The following is a 13,793-nucleotide window of genomic DNA, read 5'->3' as shown; positions in this document are numbered from 1 at the left end:
AGCCCACTCCTCCTCCCCAGGTGCAGGATTTGCTCTGACTGCCCCTTGTGGTTCTTGGAGCATCTTTCAATACAGTGGCTTCCATTCAGGAAGTCAGCGGGGCCTAGTCCATCGTACTTAACCTTAAAAGAGTTAAGGCCTCCTTAGAGAAGGCTTTGTGAAGGAGGTTTAAGTGTCTCTGGCGGTTTTGAGTGGTTTGGGGTGTATGGATCATAGATCCTGTCTCATCCCAGTTTTCCTGAACACTTTACAAAGCCCCCTAGGAGAATAAAGCCAAGGAAAGTCTTTTAATGCTAGGCGTGATGGACCATTGGGCTCTTCTTCACATCCTTAGTTGCACTACATGTAAATGCAGAAGTTGGCACCAGGAATAGGAATTAGGAGATACACCTGGTGGGACCCAGAAGAAGGGCCTTCTCTGTGATGGCTCCCTCTCTGGAACCTCATTCCCCCAGAGATTAGAACGGCCCCCACTCCAGCACTCTTCTGGAAGGCGCTAAAGACCTGGTTCTGGCAGCGGGCCTGGGGAACCCAGAGCAGGATGGAACCCATTAAATGGCTTGTGTGATCTGCTGTCGCCAGGGCAGTTGGGGGGGGGGTGATTTTGTTATATTGTACTATATTAATTTATTTAATTCTTTTTGTTAGTTTTTATTGTTTTAAATGCGGTTTTATATTCTGAAAGCCGCCTTGAGTTTCCATGGGCAAATAGGCAGCAATAAAAATTCAATAAAGAAAGAAAGAAAGACAAATAGCATTCTTCCTCCTCTTACTTGTGACACAGTAACAGCAAATAAATTCTGCAAAGGTACACCTTTTCTTTTAACTTGTCATTAATTCAAGACCTAGACAGGTTGACCAAACAGATTTTCAAGCTGCTCTGGCCATTGATCCTAGTCCATATTTTTGTTTTCCACTTCAGGACGTTACTCTGAATTGGCTGTCCTTCTAAAACATGCCTTTACATTTCTTGAAATATTATTGATAATCTCCCCAAATGATCCACATAGGAAATGTTCTAGGGTGGATAATGTGTCATTGCTTTATTCTTCTGGAGGGAAGTTCTCTGTTTCTAAAACTGAGGTGCAGTATCTTTCATTTTATGCTCATTTGTTTGATTCTCAAATGTTAGATTATAAAATTCTACACATTTATTGGTTTTCACTGCTTTGGACTAAAGGCTACTTCAAATAACATAGTTTTTTAAAGGTGTTCAGAAATGCCAAGTACATCTTAAGTAGTTTGGTCAGTTAGAAATTTTTCCCAGTTTGCATCATTTCACTTCCCTAAGAATCTATTTTTGAAACAATTTCAGTTTGCTTTGAGATTAACACATGACTATGGCTAATTCATTCATGAATCTGTTTTCTCCACCGGTTTCCTCAAAATTACCAGTGACACAGAAGTCAAAGAGAACATTAATTATGGGTAAGTAATCCCTCATTGCTCGTGCATTCATAACCAGGCAAATGTTACTTTCATTTTGATTCTTCAGAAATCTTAGCACAGTGTCTGTGGTTGCAGAGTTCTTTGTTTCCACCTGGCCCTTTTGTGCTGGCATGCCTGTCTGTTTGGAAGTTGCCATGTGGTGGCAACCTCTTGACAACATTTACAGCAATAGCAAGACTTCTAAATAAAGTACAAAAAATAGGTGGCATTTCCTGAAGACATCCCAAGAAGGAAGGAGAGAGAGTAGAACAGCAGTCCTGCCTTTCCCAAAACCTATTCCAAAATCCTTCCATTTGTCAGGGGCCATTTGTCGTTATTACCATGTGGTTCAGTCACTGATTATGATGAGCAGTTTTTCATAGAAAGTTATGGCCATTCTGTATCGCTATGCTGACTTCAGGAGTAATCCAGAAAGGCTTGTTTTCAAGTATTTGCTTGGGCCAATTGATGGTATACTAATCAAGTAACTAATGATGTGTTGAGCACCCTGCTCTTAATTCTGCTTCATTTTTCCCCAGAGAAGTGGGGTCAGAACTAATAGTATGGATAAAATGATAGAGGAATCTAACTGCACCCTTCTTAGTCTAAGTCAAGCATGAGCTACTGACCCATAAAATCTTCCCTTAACCAGGGCCTCGTCTTCCTTAAAGCGTCTTCCATTTCTGGCCCTCCACTTGTTTTTCAAAGATGAATCCCAAAAGGTTGAGGGGAGAGAGGCGCAGCTGTTGAAAAGCTAATATGATTCGCATGAATCTGGATTTTTTTTGGGGTGTGTGTGTGTGTGTGTGGCTCTTTGTGCTTGTATGAATATTGCAAAAGGGCCTCCCCTGGGAAACACGTTTCTTGCTTCCAAGTGGTGATGGCTGAATAGGACCCCGCAGCCAAGTACTGATGAGAATAACGTGGGATTTAATCTCTTCTGTTCCTTTCATTGGTCTACAGGCTCGACCCATATTCCGATCCCTACTATGATTATGAAATAGAACGCTTCTGGCGGGGAGGGCAGTATGAGAACTTCAGGGTCCAGTACACGGATCCAGACCCCTACCGCAATTACAGGCTGAGTAAGGTAAGCGCCTGCACCTGGCTGGGCTTCCTCTTTATTTCGTTCAGGCGCTTGTTTGAAGCGGCTCAAGCTTAACGTCTCATGTGGCTGTAGCAATATAGGCCATTCTCGACCTATGACTACAATTGAGCCCAAAATCCCTACACTGCTAAGCAAAATAGTCATGAAGTGAGTGTCATCCCCTTTTTATGACTTTTCTTGCCACATTCATTAAGTGAATCACTGCAGTTGTTAAGTTAGCAGCACAATTGTTAAATAAATCCAGCTTCCCCACTGACTTCGCTTGTCAGAGTCAGGGACGCCGCAGCCGTCACAACTGTGAGTCAGTTGCCAAGTGTCTGGATTTCGATCACGTGACCACAGGGAGGCTGCAGTGGTCTTAAGTGTGAAAAACAGTCATAAATCACTTTTTTCAGTGCCATTGTAACTGAACGGTCACTAAATGAATTATTGTAAGTTGAGGACTACCTGCCGTCTCTCCATCCATTAGCTAGTATTTTTTGCTTGCGTGTCTCAAATTGCTAGAGGAATTTTGAGAAACAAGAAGTGTGGCTTTTATACACATAGAGATTGGAACAAAGCTTGGTGAAGAGCAACCTGTAATTTTATTGGTTTAATGGTGGGCTTCTGGGAGTAAATATCCAGAGAATGAAGTCATTAAGTGTTGTTGAGCCAACTAAAGACTTTCCTTGCCGTGACATGATTCAAAACTTGCTGTGGGTCAAAGGTAGCCTGTAACCTGGCTTTTTCTTTCTTTCTTTCCCCAGGAAAGGGAGCGAGAGAGGGATCGGGAGAACCGGCAGCGGGAACGGGAGCGAGAGAGGGAGCGGGAACGGGAGCGGGAACGGCGGCAGAGGGAGCGTGAGCGTGAAAGGGAACGGGAGCGTGACAAGGAGCGCCAGAGGCGGAAAGAAGAGTGGGAGAGGGAGCGGGAGCGCATCAAGCGAGATGACAAGGAGCGCCCACACCGGGACCGAGATCGGGAACGGGAGAAAGAGCGTGAGAAAGAGAAGGAGAAGCCAAAGCCTCGATCCCCACCGCCAGCCAGGTATGGATTGCGTTCGATGGTCTCGTGCAGGGGACTCCAAACTCGGCAACTTTAAGACCCGTGGCCTTCCAGAATTTCCCAGCCAGCTGGAGGATTCTGGGAGTTGAAGTCCACGAGTCTTAAAGTCGCCGAGTTTGGAGACCTCTGGTCAAGGGGCATGGGCCTTTGTTCTAGCTCCTCCTCAGATCAGCTCTGGGAATGTTGAGCATAGACAGAGGTATGTGCTTGGCAGAGTTAGGACCGGGGTTAGCCCCCAAAGGCTGGAGACACACAGGCCCCTGCTTGGAGAAAATCTCTGTTGGGGAGGTTGTCTGATACCAACGCAAATTACAGAAGGATTCTGGGGGTTTGCCTGTGTCCTTGTCCTTCTTCCCAAAAATCTCCTGCTCCCCACTCCTTCCCTTCTTTTTAAGCAGTTTGAAAAATTTGTGCAGAATGTGGGCTGTTCTTGGTATCGGTGGGGTTAGAAGGTTGTTGTGGGATTCTTTTGAGAACAGATTAGAACGATGCATCCCGCAGAGTTGTCCTAGATGCAGGCTGTTCATCTAAAGAACTGTTGCTGGAATCGGCTATGTGTAGCTTAATGAAAAGAAGGAATAGGGGGGTGACATGATAGCAGACTTCCAATATCTCAGGGGTTCCCCAAAGAAGAGTGGGGGGGGGAGTCAAGCTATTCTCCAAACAGCACCTGAAGGCAGGACAAGAAGCAATGGGTGGAAACTAATCAAGGAGAGAAGCAACCTAGAACTAAGGAGGAATTTCCTGATAGTTAGAACAATTAAAGTCAGTGGAACAATTTGCCTCCAGAAGCTGTGGGTGCTCCATCACTGGAGGTTTTTAAGAAGAGACTGGGCAACCAGTTGTCTGGAATGGTATAGGGTTTCCTGCCTAAGCAGGGGGTTGGACTAGAAGACCTCCAAGGCCCCTTCCAACTCTGTTATTCGGTTATTCTGTGTGGCGTGTTTTTCTCTGTGCCCGTTGCCTCTCCAGCTTTGCGTTCTTTGCTCTTGGCAGAGCAGCGAGCCAGGCCCGAGGGCTGCCAGACCCCTCCCCTCTCATTTCTGGCATTCTTGGCCTTGAGTTGTGCCAACATCCTCAGCGGCTTGGCTTGGGATGGGTGTAAGCATGCCAGGAGAGTGCATTGTGTGCCAACCTCTGCTTCACTCTGAAGTATGAATGGATGTGAATAATCAGGTGAAGCCATGGTGATGTAAGATTGAAATGTACACCAATTGCTAAAGGTCCAATTTCCTGGGCTGCCGAGCCTTTCCCCCTTGGAGAGTAAACCACGTTGTGCTTCCTCTGAGATTTATCCCACTCTGAGTTTTCCACGAAGACCCCAGGTGGGCCTCTGTCATTCGGTTTGATTTCCCGGTGAGGGAGATGACATTGGAGAGGATTTGAGAAAAAGAACTTGATTGGTTTTTGCCGTTCCTGAGGTTACTCTGTGCTTTTAATGTTTTTGAATAATTACTACACAACAGTACTAATGGTTTTCTGCATATACTGTTTCATGGGATTGCTGTACACTGCCCAGAGTCACTTTCCATGAGATGGGAGGCCGTATAAAGAGGCCGTATGAATTAATTAAGTTAACTTAAAAATAAATACAGCCTTCATCTTCCAGAAATTGGCTCAAATGTTACATGCCTTTAATTCTGGAGAGTCATGCTTAAATCCTCTACCAATTTTCTTGGTAGGAAGTTCTATTGAATATAGTTTGACTTATTTTTGAATAAAGATTCATACAAAGAATCATTCAATAAACCTCCTGCATTTTATGATTTTTTTCTCCCCCAAAACAAGAGAAAAGTCACAAGGAAAGTGGCTCTTTCCTTTTGCAACCCCAGCAGATACCATCAGTTTAACTGCAAATCTTCCTACCAGGCTGGTGTTTGAACAACTGGGAAGTAGATTTTATTTTTGTCTTTCAGGAATGCTTATTTTTATTATGCCACGTTTAATCAGTTGCAAATCTTTTTACTCAATAATTGTTGCTTTATTACCCCTAGTCAAGGCCACATGTTTCTGTGTTTGCCATAAGCTGGTGTCTAATTATAGTTCTTAATTTGGTGTTCTAATCAGAAAACAATCTAGAGACTTGTTTAGTGTGTATGTCGTCTTTGTACTTAACTAGCCGGCTTCTTCCTTGGAATAGAAGTGACTTCACGTTAATTGAGTTTATTTATAGACTGCTGTGCTTTCCCTAATCATTAAACCTTGGCTCAGCTCTTGGCAACTTTGTCCTCTTGCGTAGTTTGGGATTGATGCTACCCAAAGAGTCACGTGACTTGATGGAGATTCCAGCATGCCTATTATGTAAGACTGACTCCAGTTCTGTCATCTGCCGTAAGACAGATTTCCTCAAGTTTGAAAACCTGTACGAGAAGAAGAAGAAGAAGGTACTTTAGCAAGGACTTTTTTAAAAGGGGGGGATTTGAAACCAAGGTCTTTGTTGGGAAGAACGAAAAGGAGGAGGTCATGTTTTGGCTGAGAGGTGTCCAAACGGAGGGACCAGGAACCGTTTAGGAGTAATTCAGTAACTGAGAACTTGCTCTGCAGATAAGAGATTCCCTGCCCTTCATTTCCACTAGAAGGAGCTTCAGGGGATCACGCCGGAAAAGGCTCCAGGTTTATCTCTCGTAGGGCTGTTCCTTGTCAAGGTACAGAGAGTCCTCAACTTGCCACTACAGCGGAGCCGCAGATTTGGGTTGCTAAGCGGGACGGTTGTTTAAGTGACCCGTTCTGGCCCATTGTACGACCTTCGTGGCCACGATTTCAAGGGAATCCCTGCAGTTGTTAAGTGAATCACACAGTTGTAAAGTGAACCTGGCCTCCGCACTGACTTCACTTGTCAGAAGGTCGCAGAAAGGGGATCACGTCACACACACACACACACACACACACACACACGGGACATACTGCAACCGGCATAAGTACATGCCAGTGGCTAAGCCTCTGAATTTTGATCCGGCGACCCCGGGGACGCTGCGACGGTCGTCAGTGTGAAAAAGGATCTTAAGTCCCTTTTTTTCAGTGCTGTTGTAACTTCAGTCACTAAACAAACGGTTGTAAGTTGAGAACTACACCTGCAGTTGGCTTTGGGCTCAGGGCAGAAGTGGCAAATTTGGAGGCCCCTGTCCCGTGCAGCTTTGCTTCCTTCAGGAGCTCCTCGCACCCGGCCGTCCTCTTCGATGCTCCTTGTTTATTGCTGTGATTCCTTGGCAGTTGCATCCTCAGTTGCTCCAGGGCGGAGGTGGGGTGGGGGAGAACCGGGGCCCTGCTGTGGGCTTCGGCTCCCAGAATTCCTGGGGCAGGCATGCTCAGCCACGCTGCCTCAGGAATTCTGGGAGTTGAAGTCCACAAGTCACAACAGGGCCCTGGTCCCTCCACCTCTGCTCCAGGGAGTGGAGGGAACGCAGTGCCTCTTCACCCCACCCGCCAAGGGTGTAAATTGGGCTGAGAGTTCACGGGTGGTTCAGCCCCACCCCAAAAGGAACTTCCTGTCTGAGTGGAAATTGGACTCTCCCATTGCTCCATCCTCCAAGCCTCCTTGCTGGCACGGGGGCGGGCGGGGGCTGGCGCTGGCGCAGATTTTCCATTGTGCGGAGCTGCCAAAGCCTTGCTTCAAATCCCCGGTCGATGACGAAACCCCCGGACTCTTCCTGCCCCTGGTAGGGGTGGTTGGGTGAAGCTCATGCCTGATGATGCCCTGCAAACCACCCCGGGTGGCTTGGCAGAAAGTGGTGAGACATGCGAGGGTTTTCCTTGCTGCTCCGTCACTTGTATCTGGTTGTGAAAACTGAAGCTGAGGCAAGAATCCGGGCCAGGAAATTCAGGTGAGGCGGCCTGGCAGTTGCAGCTGGCCAAGGGCTGTGTGTGAGCTCACCGTGATCCCATCGAAATGGATTCCAAAGAATCCTTCCTTTCTCTGTGGCCACCAGAGGGGAAGGAAGGGAAGCGGAAAGGGCAGGAACGGCAGAGGTACCCAGCCGCCAATGGGAAGGCTGCCAAAGGAAGCAATTTAGGCTAAAATGAGGGTTTTTTAAAAAAAAAAAATCACGAAAATCCGCTTGTTTTATTACCGGTTGTTCTTTCCTGGTCTGATTTTTTTGGAAGATAATCTCTGCTAATTGAAGGATTTTGCCCAAGTGCATACAAAGACCTTTGAGAGAGAGAAAAAACCCTGCCCAGTGGCCAGTTTCCCCCCCCCCCCCCTTAATTATACCTGTTACGTTTTGTTTCGTGAAGGAGCATACTCAAAAGGGCAGCTGACTCACAGGATTCGGTTTTGTGTAGACATTTGTCAATTTTGGACTTTCTAGAGACAAATTAACTGCCTTCTTCAACCAAATCAGATTGCGGCTAGTCCTCAGCCCACAACTACAATTGGGCCCAAAATTCCTGTTGCTAAACGAGATGCTTGCTAAGGGAGCGCTGCCCCATTTAACGGCCTTTCTTCCCAAAGTTGTTCACGTGAATCCCTGCCGTTGTTAAGTTAGTCACACGGTTGTTAAGTGAATCTGGCTTCCCCATCACTTATCAGAAGGTCGCAGAAGGGGATCACTGACCCCAGGACACTGCAGACGGTCATAAATACGGGTCAGTTGCCAAGCCTCCGAATTTTGATCCCGTGACCCTGGGGACGCTGCTGCGGTCATAAGTGTGAAAAACCGGCCCAAAGCCTCTTTTTTTCAGTGCTGTTGTAACACTAAGCGAACTGTTGTAAGGCGAGGCGTGCCTGTGTGCCAATCAAATCCCAGCTCTGCCACTTGATGGCATTACCAGGCATTCAGAGGTACCAAAATATTTTTTTCCCCACTGTCGTTCAATACTCCGTTTGAATGTTGAGGTCAGTGGCCTTACCACCTGCCATTAAGATTGAACAAAGAAGCGCTGCAGGTGTGTTGCTTCTTTTCTTGTAGGCAAATTTGGTAAAATTTACCATCTGTGGGCTTAAACGGCGAGCTTTTTTAAGTATCCCTGCCAAAAAAAAAAGGAGCTAACGTTGCGTAACGATGTCTCCCTCTGTAACTTGCCTGGCTCTTAGTCAGAAGGTGGCATCTGAAAGCTGATTTATTTGTCCTGTTCTGGGTGATTGGAGAGTTCATAGATGCCGGTTGATGATAATACTGTGTAGTATGACTTATCTGTAAGAAATTCCATGTGGATTTAAATTCCACTAGAGATTAAAGAAGAAAGGGGTGGGTGGGGGGCTTCCTTCTCCTCCCCCCACCTGGTCCCTCTCCGTCCCTCCTATCTTAAATGTACAGGGCCACCCTCTCATCCAAGCGGCTTCTTAATTTGTGGTGAGGGCTGGTGCTTCCTCGTGTTTCTGCGCTCCCTGAAGAGTTAAGACTGGTCCCAGGCCGAGCTTGGCAAGTGGGAAAGTGTCAGGCTCCCTGCCGGAAGGGAGTGTCCCTGCCCAGGTCACGCAACTGGAATGACACAGTTGTGTTTTGCACCCAGAAAGAGTCACAACCTTGGGAGAGGGTTTAGCAAGAACGGGTGCCTGCGCTCTGTGCATTCCTCGGCTGTCATGAGGTCCCCTCTGGATTAGTAATCTGCTGGTGGATGCTGGTCCTACTTTCTTTCCTGAGTTATGCTAAGAAATATCCCTGGCCCACAGGAACTATCACACGAACAAGAGCCTCTTTCCTCATCCACAAGGACGTGTAGAGGGTTCTCTCTCTCTCTCTCTTTTTAAAATAGATTTTTATTGAAAATTAAATTTTAAAAACATTTGAACGTGGTGATCTTTTAACATATATCAACAGTCTGCATTATTACAATAGCAGAATATCAAACAATATATATATATATATATATATATATATATATATATATATATATATATATATATATATATATATATATATATAATATATAATCGTTTTCTGAGGTTCTCATGGTATTTGTATGTGGATCATTGGTTATTTGGGTTTTCTCCCGCGTAAGATTAGAAGTATCTAGGCAACGTTTCGATGAAGTCTCATTCATCATCTTCAGGCTTGTGTCTTCGGCTCTGTGCTTCTCAGAGTAATTCTCAAAGTGAAGACACAAGCCTGAAGATGATGAATGAGACTTCATCGAAACGTTGCCTAGATACTTCTAATCTTACGCGGGAGAAAACCCAAATAACCAATGATCCATACATACACACACACACACACACACACACACACACACTTTATTGGCCAAGTGTGATTGGACACACAAGGAATTTGTCTTGGTGTAAATACTCTCAGTATACATAAAGAAAAGGTACATTCATTAAGAATCAAGAATCATAACGTACAACACTAAATGATAGTCATAGGGTACAATCAACAATCAAATCATACTAGGAAACAGTCAAGTGGGAGGGGATGGGTGATAAGGAGTGGTGAGAAGATTAACAGTAATAGTAGTGTACACTTTGTAAATGTATGCAGGTCTTGGTGTGTTTGGGTCTTTTCCCGTGTAAGATTGAGAGTATCTTGGCGATGTTTCGACGAGGTCCCACTTGCCATCTTCAGGCTGGTGCTTTCGGCTTCGTGCTTGTGCAAGCAAAGCGTGATCGGAGCTGCCGTCACTCTATAAATAGAAAGACCCGAACATGCCAAGACCTGCATACCTGTACCCGTGAAAATATACAAAAACATACACACACACACACACACCTATATAGATATTTACATTGTTAATCTTTCAATCCATTTCTATCTTAGACGTTTTATTGCGATATAGACTCTTTCTTAACTTATATTTCACATTTTTTGACTTCATATCCTTCCAATTATAATTTTTTTTCCATATTTCATAAAATTCTGAGGTATCTCGCTCCTTCAGTTCTAACGTTAAACTAACTAAGTCAGCGCAGTATAGATTTTTTTTATTATTACTTCATTGTTAGGTATTTCTTTTGATTTCCATGTTTGGGCAATTGATAGTCTTGCGGTTGTGATAATATGAATAATTAAATATATATCTGCTTTTTTTTTTAATTCTCATTTGTTATTCCTAATAAGAACTTTTCTGCTGTAAAATTTATTTTTAGGTTTAACATTTCCTCTAACCATTGCCAAATTTTGTGCCAAAATTCTTGCATTTTCTTGCACTCCCACCACATATGATAATAAGTGCCCCGTTCTTTCAAACATTTCCAACATATCGAAGCTTGAGAACTGTACATGTTAGCTAATCTGATGGGTGGGAGATGCCATCTATAAAACATCTTAAATAGATTTTCTTAGAAAGCCTCATCCTGGAGGGTTCTCTCTTAGGTGCTTGGCCAGAACGTCCAAGCATGTGGAAATGTAACCATCTCCCCGGGGGTGCACAATTTTCCCCCCTTTTTTTCACCTTTCCTGGCTGTCTTGGGGGAGGCAGAGCAACAGGCTCTTCAGCTCAAAAATCCCTGTCAAAGCCCCAGCCTCAATTTCAAGCAGCCAAGCTCACCAAGGAGGCAAGAACTTGACCGCTTGGACACGAATGGTTTGAAGATACAGCCTAGCAAACCTGTGTTCTCTCGTGCCCTTAAGTACAGAGGTGGGTCTTTAGTAGCCTTCTTGACTCCTGTGTAATGTAGCCTTTCCCAGCCGGCTTCAAGGGACACAGATCGAAAGCCCCATGAGGCACTTGGAAGCCAATAATTACAGTTATAAAACAACTTAAAATCAACATTGGTTCCATAGCGATATCTAAAGCAATGTATAATGATTCGGGGATAGTAAAAGTATAAGGAAAGGTGTTTTTTTAAAAAAAAAAAAAAAAACATGTATTGGTGTATTTTAAAAATGAATTGATCCTATTCGAATGTAAAGTGTTTTTTAAAAGAAAAGCCCACACACATTTCAAGTCATTTGGCATATAGCATAGGGAGCCACAGTTTTTCCTAAGAATAAACAGTATTTCAGATTTTTTGGAAACATCACCAATTCTTTTTGAGCTCCAGCCTTTATTAATATTAACAGTCTTTGTTAATACGGTATCAATTATGCTTCATAAGGATAATGCTTAAAAGCAGTAATCATTTTCTGTGTTTATTAAAATAATGTTAAAGCCACTATAGTATAAGTTAAATTTCCTTCTGTTGATTAAATGTTAGATTGTCTGTCTATGATCTATCTATCTATCTATCTATCTATCTATCTATCTATCTATCTATCTCTATCTATCTATCTATCTATCCATCCATCCATCCATCTGTCTATCTCTGTCTATCTACTGTATTTCTATATCTGTCTCTGTATCTATATACCTACCTGCCTATTATTTAATTGACAAAGCAAAATAGATGGCAAGAGACAATGAAAAACAATAGATAAATTCTCTTTTCTGCAGTGTGTGATTCCTTATATGTGAAGTGATTCAAGAATCTCTCCACTAACAAATCAGAAATAAGTTGATTTGTGCCACGTGCAAAATAATCTCAAGTTGCATCCAAATATATCAGACCAAGAGTAGCCAGCACTATTTCTTTTTTGACACCAGTGGCCATCCAACCTGCCGGGGTGAGGAAGAGTTGTTGTAACTTGAAAGCTAGTTCCCAACTTTATTTGTTTTGTGTGTTCTTTAAAGCTTTGTTTATTTTCTCCAAGTAAGAGTGTTAGATTATTGCTTATTTGTGGATTTTCCCTTCCTTGGGCTAGTACACCTTTCTGCATCTTGAAACATCTCTTTTAAAGGTTGTCTGAGATATTTTCAAAGGGCACATTTTTAAAGTGTGTGTGCAGATTTAATTCAGACTTTTAAATTAGGTATCTGTTGAGCAACCATTTCCAGACCTTCATTTCCTGTCATCAATCCTGGGAAATTTGCAGTGATGTCACTGTGTCACCTTGCTTAATTTTTTCTTCTTTAACTTCCTTTCTGAGAGGGGCCCTCTGCCTTTGCAAGATGCACGTTCTCTCTCACTATTCTTGCACTGACGTGACATCACCTGGCTTCCTGATAAGGTTGGGTCAGGAGTGAAAGGGCTTGCTTATGTCATACAAGGAGGAAGGGAAGGAGGGGAAGGAACTTTCTCTGAGTGGAATAGCTGTTTTCCAGTGTGAATAATGCAGTCATTTGCATTGAAACACTCAAATTTTTCTCCCCCTGAATTTATTGCCCTGGCACAGCTCCAGATATCCCTTCTGGGTTTCCTGCTGAACCGAAAAAGCCCTTTTGCACCAAAACAAATAAAAACATGGCAAATTTCCATGGCAGGTGGTTTATTGAAAAGCGCTGTCTTGGTCCTTTCAGCAGGAATTTTCTTGCTGAAAAAAGCACGGCTAAGTCGGGAGGTTAAAGAAGGTGTCCATTTGCATATTTTTCTTAGCTTGAACAGCCAGCTCTTGGAGATTATAGGTGAATCTGAAGAAGGCCCAGGGGTAGAGATGCATTCATTTCTGCTAAAAATGTAAAGAATCTCGTGTTAGAATCTGAAGAATCCTCGTAGGAGAATGTTGGTGCAACAAACCAAAGCAGATTCCAGGCTCGAGTTAAGTGAGGGTTGGGTATTGCGGAAGAGACACTTATTAGGAAAGGATATTTGTGAGGTCATGAAGATAAGGCATCATGGAAGCCAAGAAGCAAAGAAACCCCCGCAAGAGCTCCTGAACCTTCCCGCTATCCTTGCGGCTTTCCAAATTCCTATTAAAAATTACTGTAACGGAGACCCCAAAGGATGACTGGAGACTTGCAGAATGTCAGTTCTAAGATCGCAGTCTGAAACCCAGGCTTAGATGTGGAAGTGCTGGGGCAGAAAAATGACAAAAGCGACACTTGTTCCCATGAGATTCCTTGCTTCAGTAGAGGCTGTGGTGTAAATGTTCCCATTGATTATTCATGTCAGACACTGAGAAATGGGCAGAGGTTGGGACTGGTGGCCTCTTCCGCCTCCTTGGGGGTTTGTGTCTACAGTTGGTGAAGTCAGGGAATAACCTGGCCAAAAGCAAAAATGATGTTGGGTTTCCTCCTCTCCCCCCACCGAGTTCTCCATTTACAGAAGTTCTTTCTTGTTGGCCAAACTCCCTTTCCTTTCATTTCTGGCCTTTCTGATGATACCATTGCCAAGGTATTTTTTCTTTCAGCCTAAGCCAAGGCATTGATTAAATAATAAAGTATATCCGTTGTGGTTTGCTTTGGGGTTAACTAGAGAGTAGTAAAAGAAAAGGGACCCTGGGAAGCAGAATGTGCCAGTTGCCTTTCCATCGAATTGCAACTGATGGCACCTAATTCTGAGCTTCTAGCTTCTGTGGAATT

At 43.9% G+C, this 13,793-nt stretch overlaps 1 protein-coding gene across 1 annotated transcript in view; it reads left to right on the top strand.

Annotated features, from left to right (window-relative positions):
• The window catches only part of ZC3H18 (zinc finger CCCH-type containing 18), a 31,446-nt gene that overhangs the window by 6,487 nt on the left and 11,166 nt on the right, over positions 1-13,793 (top strand). The window contains 3 exon segments of the mRNA XM_087971378.1: positions 1,396-1,428; positions 2,392-2,518; positions 3,283-3,563. Coding sequence (XP_087827504.1) covers positions 1,396-1,428; positions 2,392-2,518; positions 3,283-3,563 — 441 coding nt within the window.

Source organism: Notechis scutatus, chromosome 9 (assembly GCF_049901735.1).
Source record: "Notechis scutatus isolate UNSWTSFEM ecotype Mainland chromosome 9, rNotScu1.2, whole genome shotgun sequence".
NCBI classification, from domain to species: domain Eukaryota; kingdom Metazoa; phylum Chordata; class Lepidosauria; order Squamata; family Elapidae; genus Notechis; species Notechis scutatus.
This window is presented reverse-complemented; position numbering and strand designations above follow the sequence as displayed.